This window comes from Alexandromys fortis, unplaced genomic scaffold (assembly GCF_014885135.2).
Source record: "Alexandromys fortis isolate MF-2015 unplaced genomic scaffold, M_Fortis_MF-2015_v1.1 scaffold_85, whole genome shotgun sequence".
Lineage (NCBI taxonomy): Eukaryota > Metazoa > Chordata > Mammalia > Rodentia > Cricetidae > Alexandromys > Alexandromys fortis.
In genome coordinates this window covers 7,722,525-7,749,987 of record NW_026067975.1, presented here as the reverse complement: position 1 = coordinate 7,749,987, position 27,463 = coordinate 7,722,525, and the positions used below count along the sequence as shown (strand labels likewise).

The 27,463-nt window shown below is 48.7% G+C and overlaps 1 protein-coding gene across 2 annotated transcripts in view; it reads left to right on the top strand.

Annotated features, from left to right (window-relative positions):
* The first annotated feature begins 546 nt into the window (after positions 1 to 546).
* Rasgrf1 (Ras protein specific guanine nucleotide releasing factor 1) overlaps positions 547 to 27,463 on the top strand; it is a 106,745-nt gene continuing 79,828 nt past the window's right edge. Inside the window, exons 1-3 of one of the 2 annotated variants that reach the window (XM_050157301.1) lie at positions 547 to 822; positions 10,460 to 10,462; positions 19,467 to 19,573. In XM_050157301.1, the coding sequence (XP_050013258.1) occupies positions 547 to 822; positions 10,460 to 10,462; positions 19,467 to 19,573 (386 nt within the window). The remainder of the gene's footprint in view (positions 823 to 10,459; positions 10,463 to 19,466; positions 19,574 to 27,463) is intronic. The other variant, XM_050157300.1, reaches the window with a different exon arrangement.

Sequence of the window (27,463 nt, the reverse complement as noted above, 5' to 3'; positions counted from 1 at the left end):
GTTTAGAACACCCGAAGTGCAGAGGAAGAGGACGGGGACAGGGAGGGAGGACGAGAAGTGTGTGTGTGTGTGTGTACGTGCGTGTGTGTGTGTGTGTGTGTGTCCAGGGAGGGGGAGGAGGCGCCAAGGTGCAGCCTGCGTGCGGCTCTGCGCCTCGGCGGGGCTGCGTGCGTGTGTCCCTGTCCGCGCTGCTGAAACGGGCTCTTCGAGGGATCGGCGTCACATGACTCCGCCTGCCCCTAGCCAGCGCGCAGACCGCCCGTCCCTCAGTTTGCTGGGGGAGGGTCGGTCGACATCTCCTGGGGCCCTGGGGCTCTGCGGAGAGGAGAATAGGTTCCAGCAAGGAATGGTCCTTCTAGGTTCAAGAAATCCTAGCTCGGCGCCAGGACCTGGAGTGTAAATCTTGAGGGGGTTGGGGTGGGGGAAAGAGAGGGAGCGATCCAGCAAGCGCCAGAGAGAGGCAGCGCTGCGCGCACCGACGAGGGGCTGCTGGGTGCCGCGCGAAGAAGATGTAAGCGCGTGGGGTCTCGCTGGCCTCCGAGCACCATGCAGAAAGGGATCCGGCTGAACGATGGCCACGTCGCGTCCCTGGGACTGCTGGCGCGCAAGGACGGCACACGCAAAGGCTACCTGAGCAAGCGGAGTTCGGACAACACAAAATGGCAAACCAAGTGGTTCGCGCTGCTGCAGAATCTGCTCTTCTACTTCGAAAGCGACTCAAGCTCTCGGCCCTCGGGGCTCTACCTGCTGGAGGGCTGCGTCTGCGACCGCGCGCCCTCCCCCAAGCCCGCGGTCTCTGCTAAGGAGCCGGCGGAGAAACAGGTGAGGGAGCTCCACGTCCTGCCCTCCGTGCCCCTGCTGAGGCCCTGCGGGTTCAGGGCCTTTCACCCTGCTTCGGTGTCCGAACTTTGACCCTTCTACTCTAAGCATCTAGGGCGCGCTCAGCATCTTCCACTGGCAGGACCGACTGGACCGAACTGGGAGGGTGACCCTAGGGCGGGCAGGGACTGCGGGTTGGGCGCTGCTAGGAGCTGCAGCCGCCCTTGGCGGGGTGAGCCCCGTAGTGGGCGGGGACAGGGAGGCTGAAACTTGGAGATAGCGATGGAGATGGGGTCCAAAAGGCTGACACTGGTGAGGAATCTGATCAATGTCCGACCCAAAATGGTGCCCCTAACCCCATCCCCACCCCCACCCCAGCCTTAATAGCTGTAATCTTCTGCCTGAGACGTGGAATTCCTTGCATTTAGGCTTGGGAAGGGTAAGACAGACGTCGGAGCGTCGCCTACCTTGCCTTCCGCAGCTAGGGACGGAGAATAACCTGTGCTAGCCTGGCCGAGTTGGGGATTGCGGGGCCTTGGGGGGGGGGTCGTTTGTGCAATCGAGTGATGGTGTGCTGCTCCTAGCTGGTTCTGGCACCGCTAACGAACCCCAGGGTTCCAAAGACCTCTATTATGCGCCGGGACCAGGGCCAGGGTTGCTGCGGAGCCGTGGGACAAGTGGGCTCTGCTTTCCTCCCCCGCCCCCTGCGCCGCCGCGTCCGCCGCAGTCGCCGCTGTAGCGCGGCGCTCCTTCACTCTCTCGCTGGCTTTGCCCAAACAACAGGGCTAAAGGGCCAGGCCGCGATCTGCCGTGGGGCCTGGACCTGATTGATAGAAGAGCATTGAGGGAGGAGGGTCACCTGCAGCAGCCCAGTGGGAACACTCAGACAGAGAGAGCTATCTTTAAGCTTGATGTCTCTCCCAAGGCATCTGGTCCCTGGCCTCTAGGAAGAAAAGAAAAAGTACATGACAGTGTATCCAAAAATGTCATCACTGGGAGAGGCCTGACATCCATGGGGCTCAGCCACCTGGCTATTGCCTAGATGGGGACACTGAGGCCCGGGGATAGAGCTATTTTCTCTCGCCCGGTGTCATAGCAGGAGTCAAAGCCACCCAAGGTTCTGGGAAGACAACAACGGGGATATCAAAAGCATATAGCCTGGTGGCGATTGAGTTGACTGGGATGAAAACCTCCTGTGAAGTCTCCTCCCTAATTAGGACAGAGAGCTGCACTCTGTCCCTTCAGCAGTCTCTTTATACCTTGCACTCAGCCCCCAGTGTTAGGTGACAATTTCTGAGGGAAAAGGGAAGACTCTGAGAGTGACCAATCAGGAGGCCAGATAGGAGCTCCCAGATGGCAAAGAACAGCAGTTTCTTTAGCTAATAGCCAAATGGAGCCTCCTGGGCTCAGCTAGAACAGTCAGACCCAGGCTGCCAGCCTCTCTTATTCACTTGCTGTCTACAGCCACAGCACACCTGTATCTACCAGGTGACTGCACCCTCGGTCAGGACTCCCTCCATGTCCCACCTCCCTACAGCACAGTAGGAGCTGAGTTTCTGAGTGGGAAGGAAGGCAGGAGGAGCAGGGAAGCTAAATTGGTTGAGGTCCAAAGCATCTGCTCTCAGGTTCCCTGAACTAGAAAACTGACAAGCTGGAGGCTGAATCTCAGCTGAATGGTTTCTGGGCTCTGTGGCTTCGCTTAACATGCAGGCATCCTCTGAACCTGTTTTGAATACAAAAAAATAATGGCATGGATCTTCCCTAGGGCTTTGGGAACACACAGCCAACTTATGTGTATGAAAAGATTCTCACAATACAATTAAGTGGGATCCTAGCTGGATTAGAATTATTTTATGTCAATCCACCTTTCCCATTTCTTTCAGACTGAGAAACTGAGGACCATAGACAGACAGGGAGTTGTCCAACATCAAGGAGCCTGGCAGAATAAGACCTAGAATTGACCCAGTATCTAAAAACTACTTGAAAATAGGGTCCCACGTTGAGTCCACGTCAGCCAGCTCTCATCGTGGACACTGACCATGGGACAGATGGGACGGCAGGCCAGTTAGCGTCCTGCGCACTTGTTCTGAGCCATTTCTCAGAACGCTCAGTCACTGGGGCTTATTATGAGAAGGGGGCAAATGGGGAGCAGCGGGTGATGATCTGCTGTGGCCCAGTCTGGGGGGTTCTTGTTAAAGACTCCTGTTTTATTTCACACACTCATATCCAAGTTCCCTTTAGCTCCAGAGGAAGTTCAGCAGCTATGGAGTCATAGTTCTCTCTGCTCTGACCCGTTCTTGTGTCCAAAATGTGTGCTCACCCCCAGCTCTTTAGTAAAATCTGTGACCCTCAGAGCTGCTTCCCTGTTTCTATTGGGCGAGGACACCCCCTAGAATAAACTAGAGAGTAAGGTGATAGAAGCCTCAGGCCACTCTGTGACCAAGTTTAGACCTAAACCAAACCTTGACTTCATACTCACTGGGCATGTGGCCAAAGCACCCAAATGAACAAGTCTAGAAAATGCAACCATTTTGACAAGACTAGCTGGTGGTATCTGGTGGAAGTCAGTTTTAAGGGGACTTCATTTTTGCCTAAGTCTAAACCCACAGGAATAAGACTGAGTCTGAGCTAGGAACCGAGCAGATGCACAGAAAGTACTTTTTGAGCTGCACATGTCTGAGGTGTCATATGTTGCTTCCATACGTCGTATCCTGAGGACTGACTGAGTGCTGGGCACTGGGTCTCAGAAGCTGATGATGCAGATGTTGGGATCCCAGGGAAGATAAATACAAATCAGAAGGTATCCCATACCATGTGAAGACCTTGGCCTGCTGGATGGCAAGGTGTTATAAGAGCCAAGGCTGATCTGGCGCCCTCTCACCCGCTGTACCTAGACTGGTCGGACTATGTTTAAAGCAAGAGGATTTTTGTCCCACACTGGCTCTGGCCTGGGTCTCCAGGGTCTCCTGAAATGACATAGACACATCGTGTCCCCCACCCTCCTTTGCTGCTGCAGGGTACCCCTCCCAGGTTACTTATACAACCCTGACTTCCTCTCTTCCTGTCCCTGAAACTAAACCCCAAAGCCTGGGTGATATGAACTCACAGCCTGAGTTCAGCATGCCTAGAGATTGGCCCTGGGGGCTCCAACCCCCGCTTCTGAATAGAGTCATGCACAGTGGCTTTTCCAAACCACTGAAATAAACCTTCTAGTGCCAGGTCCTCAGTAAGAGATATTTCCAAACCAACCCCAGTACTGACTGCACTCCCTCCAAGCAGGAGGGCCCAAATGTGGACAGAAGGTGTCTTCTGATTCCCTAGAGAGAGAAAGGATCCACACAGATGCCAAAGCCTCTGAACCTGATATAAGCTTAGGCTCAATGAGCTGGAACCTCCCAGAACAGCTCTCCTCCACCAGGCCAGTGTTATTTCCTAAATGAAGTGCTACTCAAGGTCCTAATCTATAGGGAATATTCCTGGTTACCCTGGTAGATTGAATGCACCAGGTTTACAGGTGAGGAGACAGCCTCTGCAGTGGCCACTCCCCATAGCAGCGAACGTGAAACTTGCCGCTCTGGCTTCCCCTCTCTACAGCTATGTCAGCCTCCCCACCTTCCAGATCTAGAACATATTAAACTCCTGCACCAGCCAGGAAAAAAAGGTAGCCAGGGTGTGAGAGAATGAGGCTCCTCTAAAGGAAACACCTTTCACACCCAGCTTCCTGTGGTCTGAGCAAACCACGGCTGAGGGCAGCTCCAACTCGAAGGCTCCTGCCTGCAGTGAGCTGGCAAGGCTGAGCTGGGGTGCCAGCACGTGGGGGTCACTGGCCCTGGAGTCACCGTGTGGAGCACTCCTTTACCCACCCTACCTCTCAGCAAAAATAAGACCAAAGTGGCTCCCAGAGGATGCCTCTCATAAGAATGGGACAAAGAAGGCTCCACTCCCTGCCACACACTTGCTGGCAGTAGGACAAGGGTCAGGGGCAGATGATATGGAAACTTAAGCTCAAACTCTTACTGTCGTTGATTTGCTCAGGCTGGTACTCCACACTGAGCCAGGTTCCGATCCCACAGGTGCCGAGGAGAGAATATTACCCTCTAAGCACTCACAGAGCTGTGTCTCACATAGTACCTGCCAAGGACAAGAAATACTGGCTCCCTCCCAAAGAGCCCCTAGAGGACTCTCTCACCAGCCCCTCTGTGGTTAGGAACTCGGCCTCATCCTCCATCCACCGCATCCTATTCCAGGTCCCCCTCTAGGGAACAAACAGTCCCAGTGTTCTTTTCTTTTTGTATTTATGTCACTTTTAACCTTTGTGATTGACACGTAACTATTTGCACATATTAATAAGCTATGATATTCTGTTCTGATTTGCTTCTACATTAAATGTTGATCAGCATAGGGTAACTGCTGTATCCATTACCTTAACTTTCAAATTTCTTACCCCAGAGGGCATTCAAATTCCTCCTCCTGCCTGTCATTGACTAGATGAGTCCTGGAGCACAAGTCTGCTGGCTCCTCTAATCCATCCCCACCACCCCTTCTCTCTCTCTTTCTTGCTCAGGTCACAACTCCTCATCCTCTATAGCCCTTCTTCCTGCTCTCAAGGTACAGCTTTTCCCTCTGACATAGTGACTTTCACCGCATCCCACACCTGTGGGATGTGGCCTCGAGTCCCCTCGCAGGTCTTAGCCTAAAAGTGACCTCTCAGAAGAGAAGACCCCTCTACCCTACCCAGGAGCCAGCACAGCCCCAGCTCCAGCCATGGTGGTGTGTCTAGCTTCTTCATTTATATCTGCAACTACGGTTTATGATTACTTCCTATACCCATCTGGTAGCTTGGAGATGGACGTTTTCCCCACTAAATCCAGATGCCAGGGTAGTGCCAGACAGCTGAGACAGGAATTACACAACTAAGTACCCAGGTCACCGATGTGGAGCCCTGGAGGGAGGGAGGGAGGGAGGGAGGGAAGGAAGGAAGGAAGGAAGGAAGGAAGGAAGGAAGGAAGGAAGGAAGGAAGGAGAAGGGGGAGGGAAGGAAGATAGAGAGCAACAGAGAGAGAACGTCTGTGATAGACTTTATCCAGAGATCCTAGTTGAGGACCAGCAGGAACTGGATGAAATGGAGAGATGGGGATAAAATATGATGTCTACATTATGCCCGAAAACATTGGTTATGAGCGAACAGCCAACTAAGTGGGGGGGGGGGGGTGGATCAGATTCATGACAGTGAGAAATGGTGCTGTCTCAGGAGGTCAAGTAGGAGATGCTGGGGGACAGGAAAGGGTTTTGGTCAGTTGTGAAGAGGATGCTTATGGAGACAGTGACCCTTGCGCCTAATGGACAAAAGCAGGAATATGTGCATAAACGGATGGACACAATGAAAATCCATGGTCAGGTGCTGGGCAGGTAGCCTCCCTGTCCTGGGCAGATGCACAGTAGGGGAGGACAGAAGACTGTGCTAGCTGGGTAGACCCTGTGTGGTCCCTTAGGGTCAGTTGGCATGACTTGTTAGCCTCTTCCTGGTGTGCTCTGAGAACAGCCAGCCGCGCAGGGTGTGAGCTGAGACTGCCAGCCAGGCACTGTTGTTCCAGCTTCAGACAAGGATGGGAAGCCCAGAGGAGTTGCCACAGCCGTGTGACAGGGCAGACTTGAAGCTTCCTGCCCACCACCCATACAGATTGATCATTTGGCTCCTCGTCTGTTGTTCTTCTCCCTCATTCTGAGGAGCCCTAGGGGGTTACACCCCAACATCAGTCAAAGCGGTCTGCTTTTAACTGTTTTATATATTAATTGGGCTTCCGCCTAAAAAAATCATCTATATTAATGCTTTAAAACGCTTGACCTTCACTACAAGTTATTATCAAATGCCCTTCAGCTCAGCTCCGGCATGTTCTAAATGCAGATGAAAATGTCTACACTTTTACTTTCTCTTTATTTTCAGTAGCAGGAATTGAGCCAAGTCCCTTGAGCATGCCTGACAAGTGCTCTACCACTGAGCTACACATCTACCCCACTCTGTTATTTTTGCTGTTGCTGTTTAAATACAACACCCCACCCCCTCCCACACACTTACAGTTTTGCTAAATTACCCAGGCTGATTTCAAACTTTGAATGTTCCTGCCTCAGGTACCAAGTAGCTGGGATTACAGGCATGAACCACCATGCCCAGTTTTAAATATATGTAATTTTGTGACATGGTGCTTTCAAACAATTTACCAGAAACGCTGAATAAGAACAATAAGTACTAGCCATTGAGCCCCAGAGTGTGACTATACACTTCCATAATGGTCTCAGCAGCTTTGTAAAGTTGCGCTGTTAACCCTTTTGTGGGAGGAGTTGGTTTTTGATTTGTTGATTCATTTGATTTTGTTTTTCAAGATAGGGTTTCACTATGTAGCCCTGGCTGGTCTAGGACTCACTCTGTAGAGCAGGCTGGCTTCGAACTCACATAGAAACACCTGCCTCTGCCTCCCAGGTGCTGGAATTAAAGGTGTGCTCCACCACTGCTCATGTTAATCCATTTTCAAAATGGGGCACCACGACGTCTACTTCTCTTGTTCAAAGTTGCAGAGTACAGAAGGTGGCACCCAGATCCAACTCTCAAAGCTGAGCACACGAGCCAGAAACAGAACAGAGACTCTGACTGGGTACCCGCCTAGCACCCTCTGCCTGTCAGAATAGAAGGAGAGAAAAAAAGAATTAACAGCAGTGCTGGGGTGTGGTTTGGTTAATCTGCCCTGGGTTGATCCTCAGCATCGTTTATGCTACAGGATAGTATATAACTGTCTTCCCAACATTCAAGATGCAGAGACAGGTGGCTCCAAGTTTGAGGCCAGCCAAAACTATAGAGAGAGAGAGAGAGAGAGAGAGAGAGAGAGAGAGAGAGAGAGAGAGAGAGAGAGAGAGAGAGACTTATTCTCAAGGTGAAAAAAAAATGTAACAAGTAAAAGTATTATCATGGCCACTCCAGTGACTTTTGTGAAGGAGGCCTTGCTTTCCGCTTGGGTGGGAACCTTGCAGCTGTGCCATGATCGAGGGAAAACACGAGGCAGGCATCCACGCCCCACAGTCCTGACTCACTGGAATTGTAGGAGCCTGGAGTTGGTGTGGTGTACACACAGCCAAGAACACAGCACAGTCCCCGATGTATATGCAGGCGCCCCAGTGACTTGTGAACGTGACGGAGGCCCAGAACACTGCCAATGTTCAAATGCTCCCATGAGGGCCCTTACCATGCAGGGAACATTAGGGAGGCCCAGACACCCCCACATCTTTTCCCCAGAGGGGAATTCATAGTCCCTCAAACACGAAGCCTTAATTTCCTGATCCAGCCTTGAACATGGAGGAGTTCCCAGCATCTCAGGAGAGATAGCATTAGGGACTCTCTGCCTAACTATAGGCTCTGTTTCTGTCACCCCCTAGCTTAGGATAAGTTTTAAGCTCTCTGGGCCTCAGTGTCTCCATCACTGTGTTAAGCTGGGTACAGCATAGGAACTATGGAACAGCCTGGAAGGTATAGCTAATGCATGTAGTAGCTACCTCTTCCACGCTTGCTTTTTTTTTTTTTTTTTTTTTTTTGACAACCAAACTTTTCCTCAGTGAATTAGTAACCCAGGACACCCGAGGCTGGGTCAGGTGAAGTAAGTCAACACAGACCTGTGACCCTGGGAGCTCCTGAAATTCTTAATAAGCTGTCACTGAAAGGGGAAGGCAGTTGCTCAAGGTCCACTGTTTGGTCCCTAACTCTACATCACCAGAAGTTAGCATTGGTAAAGGCTAGAATCCGGGGAACACTGAGGCTCGCCTTTATTCTCACCCTACCCTGTGACACACTGCCTAAAGTCATGGCTCAGTGCAGAAAGATCACCTGTGGAGTGCGTGCTGTGCTGGCCGGCTCTGAGTTCTCGAGGCCACTTGCCAAGCTCAGAACTTGAACCAGACCTCCTAGACTGATGGGATCAATGGACATCCAGACCGGCTGTTAAGTTCAGAGATGGTCTGCCTTTGAGAACAGGTTTTACTAACTCTCGGACTAAGGCAATATCTTCTCTCCACAAAATGATATAATCGTTTTCTAGAAGACGTCTCCCAGTTGACCTTTGTCTTTCTTCTCATTGGAAAATCCAACACCGTGTCTTAAAATAAAACCTTTTCAACACTACTTTTAGAAAAGTGAGTAGATAAATTTGTATCAGCCTTCACTGGGATTCCCAAAGACCTTGGAGAAATGCAGAGAAACCTCTCAACGTTTCCAACTACAGGCGTAAAATGTAGTCAGCTTGTCTACATGCTTCCTGGGCTGCTATGTAAACTCCAGACATTTGACGAAATCGTTTGGAAGAACCTGACCACAGGCCGTGTTTGCAGACTGACCAGTATTCCCCTGTTCCAAGTCTGCTCTCCCAAGATCTTCTTTGCCCTCTGGATATACTGGTTGCCACCCACAATCTCTTTTCCTCTGGTCAGGATCTGTGGGAAACTGGGAGGGGGAAAGAGGGTGAGTTCCTGATGAGCCACGCTGTGTGGGCACAGATGAGGAGAGGTGAAAGATGTATCAAAGGGCTTCCCTGGCAGCCTGGGCAAAGAAGGAAACAGATTGCTTGTGAAACACTCGATGGCCTCATTAGTTGAAATGAGCAGGAGTGTGAATGGCTTGCCTAACATCAGCAGGACGCAAAGATGATCTGAAGAGCTAAGCCACTGTCCCAGTCAGCAATTCTTGCTGGCCCTTGGTGAAGACCACACTCAGGAGACAGCTTGATGGAGTCTGAGTGTCAAGGCTCCTGACTGTGCACAGTGGCACTGAAGTCTGGAGACCGAGCAGACAGGCGGAGAAGCTCACAACCAGCCGCTACTTGGTTTGTTTATAAATTAGTCAGTTAGTATAATCCCACAGCTGAACATTCACGGGACAAAAAGCAGAGAGTGAAGTTGGTCCTCCCCACCTAATTCTAGCTTCCTGGAGGTGCCCATTGTCACTAGTGTCCTATGGATTCTCTCAGAGAGCATACAGATCAGACATGTACATGGATGTGTGCGTACTTCCTGACCAGTTGTGAAAGGCTATAACCGCTGTCCCGCACCTTGTTTTTCTCACTACATAGCGGTGGTTCTTTATGGACTTCTTTTTTTTTTCTTTTTCTTTTTTTTTTTTGGTTTTTCGAGAAAAGGTTTCTCTGTGGCTTTGGAGCCTGTCCTGGAACTAGCTCTGTAGACCAGGCTGGTCTCGAACTCACAGAGATCCGCCTGCCTCTGCCTCCCGAGTGCTGGGATTAAAGGCGTGCACCACCATCGCCCGGCTTGGAACTCTTTTTTTTAACAGCTGCAGAGTACACCATATGGGTGTGCTAAGGACTTTTACGACAGCCTTTCTTTGAGGATTATTTGAGTCATTTAAAGCCCTTGATATCATTATAATCATAGCTGCAACTAATAAATACCCATGGTGAGGGTCATTCTCTTCTCTTTGACAGAAAGTGAAGAGCAGACACTTCAGGCAGAAGCTTGGCCCTGATTCAGTGAACACCTAGAGAAGCAGTAGGTGGGAAGGTGATGGTCGGGCTGGGTAAGGTGCAGTGATAGACTGAACGATGTTGGTGGCCCTGGATCCCAGAGCCTGGAATATATGGTCATTCAGCAGGTGGAAGCTTGGCTGATCGGATGCTGAGCGAGGCAGGCTGCCACAGCACTCTGGAGATCTGGTACACCCCACAGACAGACAGGGAGGGTCAATGAGCAAGGGAGAAGGTATATAGAAAGTCAGTATTGGCAGCCAGTGCGTGGCCAGATGGATACCTGCCTTAGACCCTGTAGAAGACCGGCAATCTAGACAGAGGCTTGGGACAGGCACTGTGGTGTTTTGAAAGAAAATGGTCCCCAAAGGGAGTGGCACTATTAAGAGGTGTAACCTTGTTGGAGTAGGTGTGGCCTTGTGAGAGGAACCGTGTTACTGCTGGGGGTGGGCTTTGAGGTCTCCTATTTTATGCCCTGCTGCCTACAAGATGTAGAACTCTCAGCACCTCCTCCAGCACCATGTCGGCCTGCACACTACCATGCGACACCATGTTGATAGTGAGCTGAACCTCTGAACTGTAAGCCAGTCACCCCAATCAAATGTTTTCCTTTATAAGAGTTGCCATGGTCATGGTGTCTCTTCACAGCAAGAGAAATAGGCACTTAGCTTGGAAGCTGTATCGGTCACTTGCTTCATTGCTGTGACAAAATGTCCAACAAAAGCAACTTCAGGAGGGAAAGACTGGTATCTTCTCACAGGTGGAGAGTGGCCAATCACTGTGGAAAGGCATGGCGGCAGGGGCAGGAGGCAGCTGGTCACAGGGTGACAGCAGAGAGAGAGGAATGTTGATGCCCAGCTGACTTTCTCCTTTTTATTCAGTACAGAGACCCAGCTTAAGAAATGGTGTTGCCCTCATTTAGGATGAATCTTCCCTCCTGAATTAACATCGTCTAGATCCTGACGTGCCCGGAGAGTTGTATCCTAGATGACTCTAGATCCCAGCAAGTTAACAATATATTAACCAGCACAGGGCAAAGTGGGGTCCTGGTCAAGTAAGCAAGACCCTGAAGACTCAGATTTGAGAATTCAGGGAGAAAGAAGTCACTAGACTCTGGTAAGCGTGTCTCTATGAAGTCACACCAGGTTAGACGGGGAGGAAGTGGACAGGACAGGCAGTCTGTCCAGACTGGTGTGAAGTCATCAGTAAACCCGTTAGGACTGTGCCTGGACTCAGTAGTCCTTGATGAGAATTCAGGCACTGGTGAGGTTCCCCCTGTGCTCACAGATGAGGTTGGGGCAGCAATGGCTTAGGAGGAAGTGTGTCAGTGAGCAATCGCTGTTGTAGAAACTGGGGAAAAGGTCAGGAGACACTCCTGAAGTGGCCTGTTATAGCCAGAAGGAGCTTAGTTTTAGGGGCTTAGGTTGAGACAGAGATAGGGAGCGAGAAGAAACGAATAGAAGGTGCCTGAATGAATGTCCCCAAACTGGGGAAGGAAGATGTGCTTTCTGAGGACTTAATTGCTTGTGAACAGTTCCAGTGATTTAAAGAACATCACTGAGCCCACGATGAGCTGGTTCTACCACAGCATCAAACAGCCCATGGGGAAGAGCAAACAGCCCACAGAAGTGACAAGCCATTTGAAGGCCCCATGAGAAAATAATACATTTGAAGCCTGGCACCTGCCACAGCCCCAAGGTGACGCCCCAGAATTCTGGATTTCCAGCACATTAGCAGATCTTTCGTCCAGAATAAAACAAAGATAGGGCTGGTGTTCCGCAAATCCAGCACTCTGGGGGCTGTGGCAAGAGGATCTCATGTGTGAGGGTAGCCTGGGCTACATAGCGAGATACTGGTTCAAAAACTAAATGAAAAAATGAGTAAATCAATGAATCAAAAAGGTCCTATATTGAATATGTTCCAGCAATGATTCTTTGGCCGTAGGACTGCCCAGTACCTTCCTGCTGTCCCTGTGATGTCAGTCTCTTTCAGGAAACTCCTATCCCCTCATCAATCCTGCCAGCTTCACTGCACACCCCTGAGGGGCAAATTCAGCAGCACTTGCTTTGAGGCTTTTGCTATTAACCAATTAACTAATGAACTGGTCTAATGAGTTTGGTCACCCACTCAGCAAACAGGGACAGCTTCATGCCCAACACAAGGCACAGCGCCAGGCTGTAGGGCTGTGCCTTAGTCAGAAATGACTTCTCTGAAAGAACAGGAGCCCACTCAATACAGCGTAGGCAAAAGAGAAGACACGGACAGTCATGACAGTGGTAATTAGTAGAACTCCACAGAAAATCAATGTCTCCAAGGCCTGGTTGAGGAACCAGTTCTTCTTGCCTTGCCTCTACCCTACCCCTCCAAACGGCATCATCTCCTCCCTGCATACTCTGAGACCCTCTGCCTCTGTAGAATCCAACATGCCTGCCTAGGTCATTGTTTCCACCTTCCCATTGCCCTGTTCCAAACTCTAAGAGCCCCCAGGACCTGTTCCCACTGCCACTGCCATGTTCTCTGAGAGGACCGAACGGCAGGAAGAGGAGCCCTTGCTACCAGCACAGCACTCCTCTCATGGGAGTTTTAATGAGTGACAGACACAAGAACCAAATGAGGAACCCTTCAACAATGCCATGCTCGGCTGTTGTGATAGTTCACCGAGAGGGCCTGAGGTTGGTCCTCGACTGTCATTTAGAAAAGCATAGTGATAGAGGCTCATAATCCCAGTGCTGGAGAGACAGCGACAGGGAATTCCTGCCCACAGGCCAGCCACCCAAGCATACTTGGTGAATTCCAGACAAGTGAGAGTATTCTGTCTCCACAGTCATGTGTGCAATCATGTGCCTGGAGCTCTCTCTCTCTCTCTCTCTCTCTCTCTCTCTCTCTCTCTCTCTCTCTTTCTCTCTCTCTCTCTCTCCTTCTCTAAAGAAAAAATCCCAAAACAAAAAAGCAATGCACACAACCCCCTCTCTATTGTCATGGATCCTTTATGGGGTGCCACTGTTATTAAGTTCCCTGACGACACTGGTATGCAGCATGAGTTGAGACTGTCTCAGACAGTAACAGAAACAATTAGAAAGTCATAAACATACAGGTTAAGGAGAATTGATGAGGGACGGAGTCATAGGAGCCACCTTATCCATCGTGGGGGGCAGAAACTGAGCAGGCGGGGGTTCCAAACACCTCCCCAAATTCAGAGGCTCAATTCCTCCTTCCTGATCTCAGCAGTGCAAGGTGTTGTGTTTTTAGTACTGACACTAGGGACTTTGGAAAGCGCTGATCTGGAGAAATGCCTTACCTTTCTGGGAGCACTCATGGCCTGCCTGTTGTCACTGGTGGCCATGGGGTGCTCTGGCTTCTGCTGGGGGTTTTTGTGAATAGGCTGATACATGGGGAATCGCCCGGGCAGAGAGGAAAGGGTGTGAGCATTGCTTTCACTGTTGACGACACTGTGGGTAGTAGACCAGAACAAGCGCCCCTGCTACCAACCAGCGAGAAGCCCAGGGTTCCTAGGGTCAACAAGGCTACATAACCCTTCTGAGCAGCTCAGCTAGACCGAGTCCCAGCTGCAGGGATTGTCACCCGTACCTGCCTGTTAGGAGACGAGTTGTTCCACTTTCCTCAGAACTCGATAGGTTAGCACATGCCATATCCCCCAGGAAATGCATCTGACCTGTGTACCCCTTTTCCTGTCATCTGGGCAGGACAGGAAGCCAGGGAGAGGCTGAGCAGGTGGGACTCCAAGTCCCAACCCATCCCCAGCTGCCAAGGACGCAAGTCCTTCTCACCTGACTTCAGCAGTGGACAATTGACATCGGTACCAGGAATTTTGGGAAAAAAAGGATTATCCTAGGATGGGGATGGGAAATAGATCTGGACCTTGACCTTGGGAGCCACCTGCCAGGGGAAGAGGGGTGAGAAGAGGAGTAGGTGGGGAAGAGAAATGCAGGAACCAAGACCCACAGAGGATGAAAAGACCTAGACAGAGAGGCAAGGAAAGAACAGAAAGAAGATGTGAAGCCTTTCCCAGCTCAAAGAACCAAGATGAGTATCTCTGCAGAACTTTGACTCATCCGAGCCAGAAGCTTTGCTCACTGTCCAGGACACAGACACAGGAGACAGACTTTGCTGAGTCCTGCGAGCCACTGTTGAAAGCAGAGCTGCTGTGGCAAGCATCCCCTCTGCCTTTATCTTGTCTCCTTTTGAGTGCAGTGTGAGCCGGCCTGAGGATAAAGCTGCCCTCCAGTGGGTGGGGACCAGCAGAAGATATGAGAATTTCTCCCCCATGGGGAAGGCATGGAATAGTTTTCAATGTGTTCCTGTATTTTTGCTAGTCACCCATGAGAACCTCCATAATTCTGAACATTCAATGCTGCCCCAAACTTTGCCCACAAATTCTAGACTGAAACAGGGCCTGAAGGACAACCATATTTTTATCCCACAACTGCAGCAAAGCATACCATCCAAGAAGCTGTGCTGTCCAACAAGATTACAAGGGGGGGTGATTACAGGGTGGGGTGATGTTATGAAGCTAGTGAGAAAAGCAAAAGATCAGCAAGCGCACACTGGGGACTTGTTTGTGTGATGGCACCAGTGTTCTCTCTGTTGGACCTTACGAGAACTATAAAAGAAAAAGAGTCTCTTTATGCCCATTGCATAGATGAAGAAACAGGGATAAAACCCACTGAACAATTCTCAAGGTGATCTACCTCGTAAGACTTGACAGCATAGGACTTCTCAAAAAACACAAGGCCCCTGGGCTCTTCATCGCTGTCATTCAAATACGTAAGACTATGAACCACTCCTTCGTTTCTCCTCCCTAAGTGAGTATAGCCATTTCTTCAAAAGAAAATAAAGAGGCTGGGAAGGTGGATCAGTGAGTAAATTGTTTGCCATGCAAGCATGAGAACCTGAATTTGGATCCCCAGGACACATGAAAAAGCTAAGCATGGGGACCCATGACTAATAGGGCAGTAGAAGGTAGGAAGATCCCTTAGGCTTGCTGGCCACCCAACACAGCCAATCCCTATAGTGGTATGTTATCTGTATTTTAATTAAATCTTGACTGAAGACCAGAAGCAAAGCTAAAGCCATTATAAGTCAGGTAATGGTGATACACACCTTTAATCCCAGAAATTTGGGAGAGAGAGCCAGATGGATCTCTGTGAGTTCAGGGCCACCCCATGCTACACAAGAGCCGTGCAGAAACAAATTCAGGTGGGGGTGGCCTACACCTTTAATCCAGTCCGAGGGAGGCACACACCTTTAATCCCAGCACTAGAGGAAATATAAAATGAGATGAGAGAAAGACTTAGTCTGTTTAGTTTTGTGGTCACCAGTTTTGGTAGAGGTAAGACTTCTCTAGTGGCTTGGCTGCTATGTTTTTCTGTTTAATTATTAAAATGATTATATAAATAATATACCACTATAAGTCCCTGAGCTTCAGGTTCAGTAAACCTGTCTCAAAACTTAAGATGAAGAACAGCTGATGAAGATGTAAACATTTGGCCTCCACACGAAATACAAACATATAGACAAATTCACACACATGAATATGTGCACACATGCACACAAAAAATAAATTGGAAAAAGTTCTTCCAAATGCAGTCTCCCTCTTCCTTCAAGCTCACACAGAGGAGACTAGACTAAATGTGCCTGCCCCCTTTCCTTTGTCATGCTCTGTCCCAGGTAGGACTGCCCCTTGTTCCGAGGTAGATGAAGCATGCGTTACTTGACCCAGTCTGGCTGTGAGGTCACATTATTCCAACCCGGACTCTTCCATGTTCTCATTCTCTGAAGTCCCAGAATAACAGGACACCTAAACCTGTCACATACTCAGGCTCACATCCGTGGGAGGTGGGAAACAGTTAAACGAGAACCACTCGTGACCTCTGCAGTGAGCATCAGGTGTTTGCCAAGCTCGAGCAAGATGCTCACACAAGAGTCATTCTGTGTTGTGGGAAGATGTTTCCACTGTCCTTGGATGTCTGTGGCAGACTCTCGAGAGGAATCTTCCATCTGGAGTAACTACTCACTAGGAACCTCTCCTGAAGGCCAAGGCTGTCCTCGGGGCTGCAGGGTGCAACAGGAGCCCAGATGGCAGCTTATGTGGGCTTTACTCTACAATATACAGCTCTTCTGGTGCTTGCAAACACCTGAACTGCTTAATAAGACATTGGTAGGGGGAAAGAGACAGCAATAGCTAAGGCTTTCTCAGCTCAGGCACCTCGGGGTTCCAATCAGCTGCAAAAGGGAATCCCATCTCTGTCCCCTTTCCTCGAAACCCTGTCTTCCGCCATTCTCAGACCCAAAAGCGTTCATCGTTGTGGCCATTCTCACACCTCGACAAAACCTCCCCTTCCTCTTGCTTTAGCAGCAGGACCGACTTCCCCAGCAGGTTCCCTAATCACCATTCTGGATAGAGAGTATGTGGGAAACAGCTGGCCCAGAGAATGTCCAGTCACCCTCAGGGTCCATTACAGGCTCTGCGTGTTTGGGGGAGCCCCGTCTTGGGGGTAATAAAACTAAAACATCAGGTCCAGACTCCAGCTAAGCAAAAGCAACGAGCTTATGGTCTTGCCCTCTCTATTAGGTGGGGGACTTTGCTATACTCAACATTGGGACAGGCATGGGTCATGTGCTCAGGAGAGTTGTATTGGGTCACTATTAATGTGAGTCAAAAGAAAAAAAATAGGAACTCAAGACCGCGAGGGGTGCACCCACACACTGAGACAATGGGGATGTTTTATTGGGAACTCACCAAGGCCAGCTGGCCTGGGTCTGAAAAAAGCCCAGGATAAAACCAGTCTCGCTGAACATAGCGGACAAGGAGGACTACTGAGAACTCAAGAACAATGGCAATGGGTTTTTGATACTACTGCATGTATTGGCTTTGTGGGAGCCTAGGCAGTTTGGATGCTCACCTTACTAGACCTGGATGGAAGTGGGTGGTCCTTGGACTTCCCACAGGGCAGGGAACCCTGATTGCTCTTTGGACTGACGAGGGAGGGGGACTTGATTGGGGGAGGGGGAGGGAAAGGGGAGGCAGAGGTGGGGAAGAGACAGAAATCTTTAATAAATAAATATATAAATAAAAAATAAAATAAAGGCACTGCATTCCTGCCTTGCAGAGACCCCAGAGGCTAGGGCAGAGCCCTCATCACCCATCCATCCTCTCCTTCAGCCATTTACTGCTCATTCAGAACCAGCACAGAGTAGGACTGAGAACACTCCAGATCATTCAGGCCCAACCCTGACCTTGAGCAGTCTAAGGCCCAGGGGTCAGTGCTTCTCTGAAGCTCCAATATTGGAGAGGAAAAAGGAAACTTGCACCCAGCAATCTACATCCAAGTGACAAAGACCAGGTCCCAAGTAGGAGATATGCCAATTGGCTCCTTTGCTCTCCACTTGCTCAGCTTCTCCAAGGGTCAGGGTCGCTATCTGGAAAGCAGATCGTGCCTGCAGTGCTTGGTGAATATGGGACAAAACGAGATCATTTAAGATGAACACTTACAGGCTCCTTTCCTTCCCCCAGATAGGGAAGGAGCTAAGTGGCCACCTGCAGCTCCTCTTTTAACCTGCTTCCTTCCCACAGGGCCAGTGCCCACTGGAGCTTTCCTTCAGTTGTTCGAGGCTAAAGCTGACATTTCATGTTACAGGCCCAGTTATCTGTTTCCTAGGAAACAAGGGATAACGCTAACTCTGCAACAGTCTTCCCTCCACCCCCTAACACACACACACACACACACACACACACACACACACACACACATACACACAGAGAGAGACATACATACACACACACACGCACACATGCACACACACGAGTCTATCAGCCAGAATGGCAATTAAAAATAAAGTACAAGTCAGTTACTAAAATTAGTTTCCATATCTTAACCATGTGTTGCTGCTTCCTGCCACCTGAACACCTAGGCACAGAAGCAGAGACACCTGTATGGCACACTTTTCAAAGGGCAGGCTGAAGGCCCCTCTTTGCAGCCTACCCTTCTTCTTTCCAAGAGACAAAAGAGGTGGTCCCTCTCTTGGGGTTCTCCCTCCCTCTGAATGACTTCTCTTCGGCTTCTTTCTCGACCCCAAGGCTGTCCCCGGAGCCCCACATTCTGCATGTCCGTCTCCTCCTCATCTTGCCCCCCCCCTTGCCACTCATAGATTCCTCACTATGGCACCTCAGTTACTCAAATCAAAAACCAGGACATCACCCTCACCCCTTTCCTCTCACCTGTGCTGTGTGCCCCTGAGCTCCTGATCATGAGAACCCCTCTGCCTTCTGTCCATCTACACGGTGTATCTCTTCTACTTCCCGCCAGCCATGAGCTCCAGGTACCTGCATTTCTGCCCACAGCCTTCCAGTTGACTTGAAAGAGAACCAAGACTCAGGACGCATCCTCTGAGAAGCTCCTCTTCGTCTCCCTAGGTGGAATCAGTGGCTTCTTCCGTGTTTCACAGCCCCTCTCACCTCTGGCACGGCGGCGATCATAGGGCGTTAATTACTGCGCATGCTCATGTCATCCTTACTCGGTGCCAAGTGTGGCTCAGAGAGCTTTGCCGGGTATCTAGATGTGTGTCTCTTCCGTGGCTCCTCAGCTTCCCGGAGACCTCAAGGAGGCAGTCCCATTATGGACTCAGCATAGAAGAGACTTACAGTGAGACTTCCCGGTGACTGTCCCATTGATTCGCTTCTGTCACCCCAGCATCTAGACGAGGGCTCAGTGAGTTTTCGTGGAGTAATTAAAGGCGTGCGGCATTGAACTGGTACCTAGTGCCCCACAGAGATGTTCTCTTGGTGTGTTTTCCTGCCTGCTGTCCTTCCAGAGTGCCTGATGGTTTCAAACTGGCTTTTTATTTTTTTTATTGTTTTGTAATTGGTTGGCAAATAAGGCTGTGTGGGGTTTGCCTCCTCATCACATCCTAAGCATAGGTTTTGTTACATCACACAAAAGCCTTTCTGATTGAGCACTCGAAACTACTCAACAGAATGGTGTCCCAGTGACCACAAAGAATGCATCTGGGCCCCGCTCCAGAGGCGGCAGGCACTCAGCACTATGGCAGGGAGGGTGTGGGGTTTGTGGACTTCCTGATGACTGCAGTGTCTGTGTCTTCTTCTCGGCGCAGCATTACTTCACAGTGAACTTCACCCATGAGAACCAGAAGGCGCTGGAGCTGAGGACTGAGGATGCAAAGGACTGTGACGAGTGGGTGGCAGCAATCGCTCACGCCAGGTATGCCTCACCCTGTTAAAGGATGGCAGCAGAGGAGACCAGACCAAGCAAACTTCTGCCAGCCCAATTCTTAGGACAAGGAGATGGGAAAGAAGGAGAGGAAAGTGTAGATGCAGTAAAAGTCTTAGCTGCCCCAGAGAATGAGAATACTGCAAACTCCCACTCTGTTCTAACCACATAGTCCCATCTCTTATATGTGCAGCCACCAGTTTGATGTGTGACCATGAATTAGTCCCCAACTAACCATGCCCTGGCAGAGCTAAGAATTTGTAGCACCAAGTGTAGCACCAGCCGGCTCACCCTCTAGACAGCTGATCTTGTTGACCTAGGAAATAATGTGGTGCTAGTGTGTCTACCTTCCTATGCAATGTGAACTCTGAGGTCAGGAGCAGTGTGTGACTCTGCATTCTCAATGATCGGTAAAAACACAGAAAATGTGTCTAGCAGATGGGAGACGGGAGAATGCAAAGACGAATGGAAGGAGGGAGGGTGGATACAGGGCTGAAGGTTGAAAATTAGTGATGAATGGAAAATTAGTGATAGATGAATGGAAGATAAAATGATATGGATGAGTGTTTGAAGTATATGTGGAGGGTAGAAGGACAGATGAATAATGGATCCTGTGGTCCTTGAAACTCCCTTGCCCAGAAACCTATCTAGTGACCCTAGCAATGGCTTTAGCCCAAAGACCATGCCTTCTCTATTTCTGCCCACAAAAAGCTTCCAGTCTTAGCTACAGAGATCAAGTTCTATTAGAAAAGACAATAGACACCGGTCTTGTATAAAGTCCTAGGGAGCTGGACCTGGCCACCACACAAGTATTCCCCTGAGAGATAACAAGAGTTTGGAGAGTGACGTCATTTCCATCTTCAGGGAAATGGGGGTAGGAAGATTTAATGGGTTTAAATGTGAGCATCTCAACAACAATACTTCCCTCCATTCCTTCTTCCATTTCTCTCTCAAGAAAAATACACACACACACACACACACACACACACAAAAATATCCTCTTATTTAAAGCACTGATACATGGAAGACAATTTAAAGAATAATGAGGAGGTAAAGTTTAGATGTTAAAAAGCAGTTGAGGGTCAGTGAGATAGCTCAAAAGATAAAGGCACAATCTCACAAAGCCTGAGGGCTTGGGTTTGAATACTGGGACCCACTTGGTGGAAGGGAATGTTATCCTGTGGCTTCCACAGGTAAACACACACACATGCACACACACACACACACACACACACAATATAAAAAAATTTAAAGCATATGACAATTGGCTGTCATGAGACCATAAACGTCCACAAATTTCTTGTTGAGATGTTTGGCCTTTCCTCTATGAACCACGGGAGTCACTGAAAGTCTTACACCAGAAGAGTAACATTACCAGATCTGATTTAGACTAAGAATTTCTGGGTTGTTCAAGATGAAGTTGAGTAAAGAAACCTAGGTTCAAGGAGAGCAATTGCACCTCAGCCTCCCAGCTTCAAAGGAGAACCAATAACAAAGAGGGCTTGATTTTGAGATCAAAACATTTCATTTGAAGATCAAGTGAAATCATTTACATAAAGGAATATCATAAATATTTAAGCCCTAGAGGGGCTTTATTTTGCATTTATTTATTTACTTTGTGGGAGTCACACATGCCACACCGTAAATGTGGAGGTCAGAGAACAATTTGCAGGAGCTGGGTCTCTCTTTCCACTACGTGGAAGCCAGGGTTCAAACACAGGTCGCAGGTCATCAGACATATGGCAAGTACCTTTTACCTGCTGAGCTGGCTTATGGGCACTGCATTAGAATTTTAATTCATTGTTCATCAATACAGAATCAATACAATTTCTAGAGACAGTGCAGTCGCAGTGTCTATAAGGTAGGTGACTAAGATGACGACAATGGACAACACCAAATGCTGGTGGAAGGCTGAAAGGACACAGGCAGCACCACAGGGGTGAGAAACGGCACAACCAGACCGAGACATGACCCGGCAGCTGCTTACCATATGTTCTGTCATCTATTAGTTCCATTCCTTGGGACCTATCCAAAGGAGATGAGAAATGACCACAAAAAGTCTCCTCTGTAAATGTCCTTAACAGCCTTATGCAAACCATCAGCCATGATGTCCATAAACAAGCTAGTATATAAACAAATCTCTCGTGCATCCATGCCATGGAACATTGCTGAGAAGTGAACATGAATCAACTACAGTTATGTACTACAAGATGGATGAATTTCAAAATCAATATGCTGAGTAGAGATAGTGAAAAATATGTGCTGTATGATTTCAGTTAAATGAAATTTGAGATGAGACAAAACTAAACAGGGTGAGGGGAAGCGGAACGGCAGTGGCTTCTGGGGTGGGAATAGAGTGGGAAGTGCTTGCTCGGTGCTAGAAGTTCGCTTTGCCTTGATGAAGGGTTTATGCTCTTCTCTCATAACTGTTCACTCTGTTACTAGTGTTTGGGACCTGAACCAGGTATGTTCAGGCTCTTAGTATCTTCTTCAAAGAACTGAAAGGTCCACACAAAACTGTAAAAGTAGCAAAGCTGTAGAAGACCTCAGAATCTCTGTCAAGAGAGACAGTGGGTCCCAAGAGTGACAAGACTCATGGCCCAATCATTCTTTAGCATCTTCTATGGGGCTCAAATAAAGGACAGGATTTTTTTGCTTAAGGGTGTGGGTGGATTTTTGTCTTGATCAATATATTAAGTTATAGACGTCTTTTCTGCTGCACATGTCCTTTCCATAATTCATCTGATTTTGATCACATGATGGTAAATGAGGGGTTTTCCCTAAAAATTCACTTTAAGGGTGCAGTTGGCCTTATAGCAAATGCACCCAAAGCTAGTTGAGGCCAGATTGACCTTCCTACTCTACAGCAGAACATAACTAGAGTATGACTGAATAGAATCTAAGTCTGATGGTTGTTAAGGAAAGAAGAAGCAACACTACATTCTTCAGAGGGGGTGAGCGAGTGAACCAGTGCAGATAGGAGTCCTGGGTTGCTAACAGGTTGCCAAGTGAGTTTCCTAAAGGAGTGTGTATGTGTCTGTGTGTGCCTGTGTGTACATGTGTGTGTGTGTCTGTGTGTATTATATGCAAATAAGAACTTCAGGCTATCATTGCACTGTTAAAAGAGAGGTGTAGGTATATCCTAAGCCAAGTGAGGTCTCAAGTTGCTAAACTACTTCCTAGGCTTGCCTTCCTCGGCACTGTGATGTTAGGATCTGTGCTTTCCCCACTATGTGTATTGAAGCTCATATTTTTAAAATGAATGATGAATATTAAAATGTTTCAATTTTCTGTTACTGACTTGTCAGCTCGATATATCCTTTCATTACTTTCTGTGGATAAGAAGTCCTGGCTCAGCTGAGATTTCTGAGGCTAAAATCAAGGTCAGGTCCTTGAACTATGAGCTTTATTCAACCTCCACCTGAGAACAAGACAGAGAGAGAGAGAGAGAGAGAGAGAGAGAGAGAGAGAGAGAGAGAGAGAGAGAGAATGTACATGTGTGGATATGCATGTATTGCAAGAATTTTTTCTCTGGGGAGAAGTAAAAAAAAGGTCCACCTTGTTTTTGTAAAGTCCCAACCAGAAAACCAAAGGTTTTACAGGGTTCATTCACCCTGGGCAATGAACAAATTTCTTGGGCTCAGTTACAGAGCAGTGAGGGATTACCGGCAGGGCTGTACAGCGCCCACATTGTAAAGTCTTCATTCAGTGTAGATTATGACTTTCCCATAGCCACAGAGATGAAGCCATCTTCTGTCAACTTTCCCCAGACAATATATGCTAACTCCTTCCCGCACCCCATGGCCACATGTAAAAATGACCATGAGGAAGCGACTGGAGTTTCTGGTGAAGATCCAATGACCCTCCCAACCCCTTCCTTCTCTGACAGAATGTCAACTTGGAAGATCACATTCTACAACAGTGTGTGTGTGTGTGTGCATGCTTGTGTGAGTGTGTGTGTGTGTGTGTGCAGCAGTGGCAACAACAACTGGCTGTCTGCCACAGCTATATTGAGTATGAAGCATTTTTACATATTCGCAATTTAGTTTTATTTACATATACTTAATAGAAACACTCTGTGTATAAAAATAAGCACTGTGGTGTATTAATAGCCATGTAGAGACACAATGTTCTCTCACACTGTGTGTATCACAGTCTAGTATTATGGGATGTCTCTGTAGTGTATTGTGTAGTCATTTATAAGATAAAGCAGCCAATATGCTTTATACCCAGCTTGTTAGCGAGAACTAGATGCCAGGCCAGGGGGCAGAGAGACTGAAATGCCCTCTCAGATCCTAGGGCCGATTCCACCTCCGGCTTTGACACTGACCAACTGTTGTTCTAAGCAAATTGCTTCTCCTTCCTGGACCTCAGTGTCTTCATTGAGTAAATCATCCGGTCAGCTTTTCATGACCCCTGACGTTCCTTCTAGTTCTGAAAGTCCATGAATTCATAAAGACTACACACACCAGGAGTGGCTCAGTCTCCACTGGAAGGAGGAAGGAATAGGGGAGGAGAATGTGAAGAAGGGGGTGCTGGGTGGGTAGATAGAGAGCGAAGGGAGGGAAAGTGATGTTTTTCTCGTTGTTGCTACTGTTGTTACCAAATACTTGAGATAATCAACTTAAAGGAAGAAAGACCTAGTTTGCTTCATGGTTTCAGCCCATAGTTGGCTGGCTCCATGAAATTTAGGCCTATATTAGGACATAAACAGCTTATCAGAAGGGTGTGGCCAAGGGAAACTGTTCCCCTCATAGCAGCAAGACGCAAGACCTGCGGGATAAGCACACCCTTCAAAGAGACTCCCCAGCAACCCTCTTCCTCCAGTTAGACCTTAGCCTTTCAGCTTCTCCTACCTCCCAACAGTCATTCAATGACGAATTCATCAAAGGCCAGGCCACTGATTAGGTCAGAGCCCTCACAATTGCTCCCCAAAGCCCATCTACTGGCCACCAAGCCTTTAAACATCAGCCCATGAGGAACATTCCAGACTAAAGTATAATATTCTTCCCTTGGCCCCCAAAGGCCCATGGCCATCTCACAGTGTAAAATGTATTTACGAGGTCCCCAAAGGTCCCCAGTCTTAATAGCCCCAGAATTTCTCAGAAGGCTAAGTCTAAACTCTTCAATGACTCAAGGCAACAGTGGCTGTTAACATCTATAAAATAAAAAAGGAAGTCATGGACTTCGAACGTACAACGATAAGGCCCTCCCTCTTCCCAAAGAGAGGAATGAAGCCAACACCCAGTCAGGCAAACATTATACCATGTAGCTCCATGTCTGGGTATCAAGGTCATGTCTTGAGCATACCCAGGATCTGGGGCATGGTATAAGCTCCCATAAGCTTGGAAAATCCCATCCCTGTCGTCTTTTCTGGCTGTGGCTTTATATTGTTACCATCTAGGGATCTTGACCAGGTTCATTTCTTTTGTCAGTTAAAGAATTAGAAGGCAGGAAAGAAATTCTCCATCACAACAGGTAGCCACAGGGAAATTCTCAAGCCAGCTCTGACCTAATCAGTGGACTGACCCAGGATAAATTCATCATTGAAGGGACTGTTGGGAGGTAGGTGAAACTGGAAGGTTAAGGCCGATTAAAGGAAGCGGGTAGCTGGGGAATGAAGGGTGTTAGCATACAGGCAGTCAAGAAAGGGTGAGGATTTGTACACACACAGCAAACACACAGAGAAAAGACCCCTCTGCAAAACAGACCAGGACTGGGGAAGCTGAAGCGTGTCTTCTCCTTGAGGACTGGGATAGTTTAAAGTCCCTTACCTAACATAGGGTTGTTCAGTTGGAAGAAAGAAGGAACGGCTGATTGGCCTGCAGGTGTTGTGTAAACATGTCCTGATGCAGGCTGGGATTCCTTGAGCCAGAAGTCAGCCCTACTGACAGGAGAAAATGTCCATAAGGCATTTAAAAAAAAAACTGTCAGGTGTATGTCTCAAGTCATGAGGGTGAGAGAGAAGCCAGCCATCTTGGAAGTTCGCCATCTTTATGACCTAGCCATGGCCTCTCTCTCTCTCTGTATGTCCCAGGTAGTGTGTCAACTCCTGGCTCTTCAATGTCACCTCTCAGAAGCCCTGTTGACTTCCTAAAACTCTCCTCGTCGCATGTCCCCCAGTCTTGGTATCTCCAACCTCCTGAGGGCTCCAAGATCTCCATACCCTACTCTCACAACTCCGTCCTCTCAGGGACTACCCACAGGGTCTCTGACCCTCCCATACTGTCTAGCTTCCCAAGCCTTCTTTTGAAATCTGGGTGGAAACCTCTGGGACCCACAACTCACATCCTGCATGCCTCTAAAACCAGTGTCCTATAGGTAACACCAGATTCTGCCACTGGCTCCAGCAGCAGCCACAAACGGATTGCCTTACGCCTGCAGCTGCCTCTGAGTACTTAATGATTGGATGTAGGGAAGGACTTTCATAGATTCCCTGTGGCTTCTCAAAGCAAGGACTCTCAAATATCCTTGAGCTTGTAGTGGGTGAAGCCTGGCATGTGCGTGCGTGCGTGCATATGTGTGTGTGTGTGTGTGTGTGTGTGTGTGTGTGTGTGTGTGTGTATGTGTAGGTCTCTCATTGGGCAGATACTCTCAAAGTAGGCTAGGCTAGATCTGTCTACCTCTACCTCCCCAGTGCTGGGATTACAAGCACACACCATCATGGCCTATTTTATTTATTTATATTTTTAATATGGGTTCTGTAGATTGAACTAAATTTCTCACTCTTGAGTGGCAGGTGCTCCCCTGACTGAGCCATCTCCCCTGTCCAGTGGCCTCTTTAACAGTGTAATTTCTGCAGCAGCCCTGCTGTTCTTGGCCCCAGCTTTCCCTGCACTTATTTCCTGACACATGAGACTTCACATTCAAAGCATAAAAGGAGAGGAGGGTGAAGGAAAGGAGGAGAGAGATGGGAAGGAGAAAGGGAGGTAGAAGAGAGGGAAAAGGATAGGGAAGGGAAGGAAAAAGTGGGAACAAAGAGGAAGGAGTGGGACGATGGGAGAAGAAAGGAGGAAAGAAAGAGGAGGATAAGGAGGAGGGAACGCAGGCAGATAACCTGAAGAGGAGACTCCTTCCGGAAGCACCGGAGTGTCTTCCATTAGTAAGTCTAGACTGATGAAGAAGCTGTGCTTCGTACCCCCGTGCAGACTCTCAATTGAATTTTGCTTGCAAGTGAAGACAACTAAGTATCTGAGGAAGCTGGAAAGTCCTTCAAGTCTGTGTCCATTTTCACAAAAGAAGTGCCCAGATTGCCACTTTAATCTCTCTCGGAGTGCTATGTTGGGATGGTATCTCTCACAGTCCGTTACTTAAGAGATCAGTTCTCTTCCTCAGGTCCCTTTCTTGCCACAGATGTCCTCTGCCTGATGGAGCAAGCCCTCACACCTTCAAGATATGGCTACAGTTAGCCTCCTCCCAAGAAGGCATCTCTGGCATCATCAGAGAATAGGACCCTCTGTAGGTAACCTGCCTACTTCAGCACCTTGGCATGGTCCTTTATTGCAAGGTTACTTCTGCCATGGCCTCCTGAGAGTCTCACCTCAAACACTGAGGGCCACAGAGACTTTGTGAGCTCATGCGACAGGCTCCTGAGGTTGAGTCAAAGACCTTTCTCCCTGGCTTGACCCCACTGGTTAAATGTGCGCAGGGCTGCCTGCTAATAATGCCAGAAGCTGGCAGGCTAAAATCAACCTCACATTCCATCAGTCTCAGCAGTAGGAGAGAGTGGGTGACCCCAGAGGAGGAGCCAGTTGCTATGGGTGCTAAGAACCAATGCTATGCTGACAGGATGCAGAAAGTGCTGGGAGACACGGGTGAGATGCTCTTTCAAGAAGGCATGCTGAACAAGTGGGAAAGAAGGGGACAGATATCTGGAAGGAC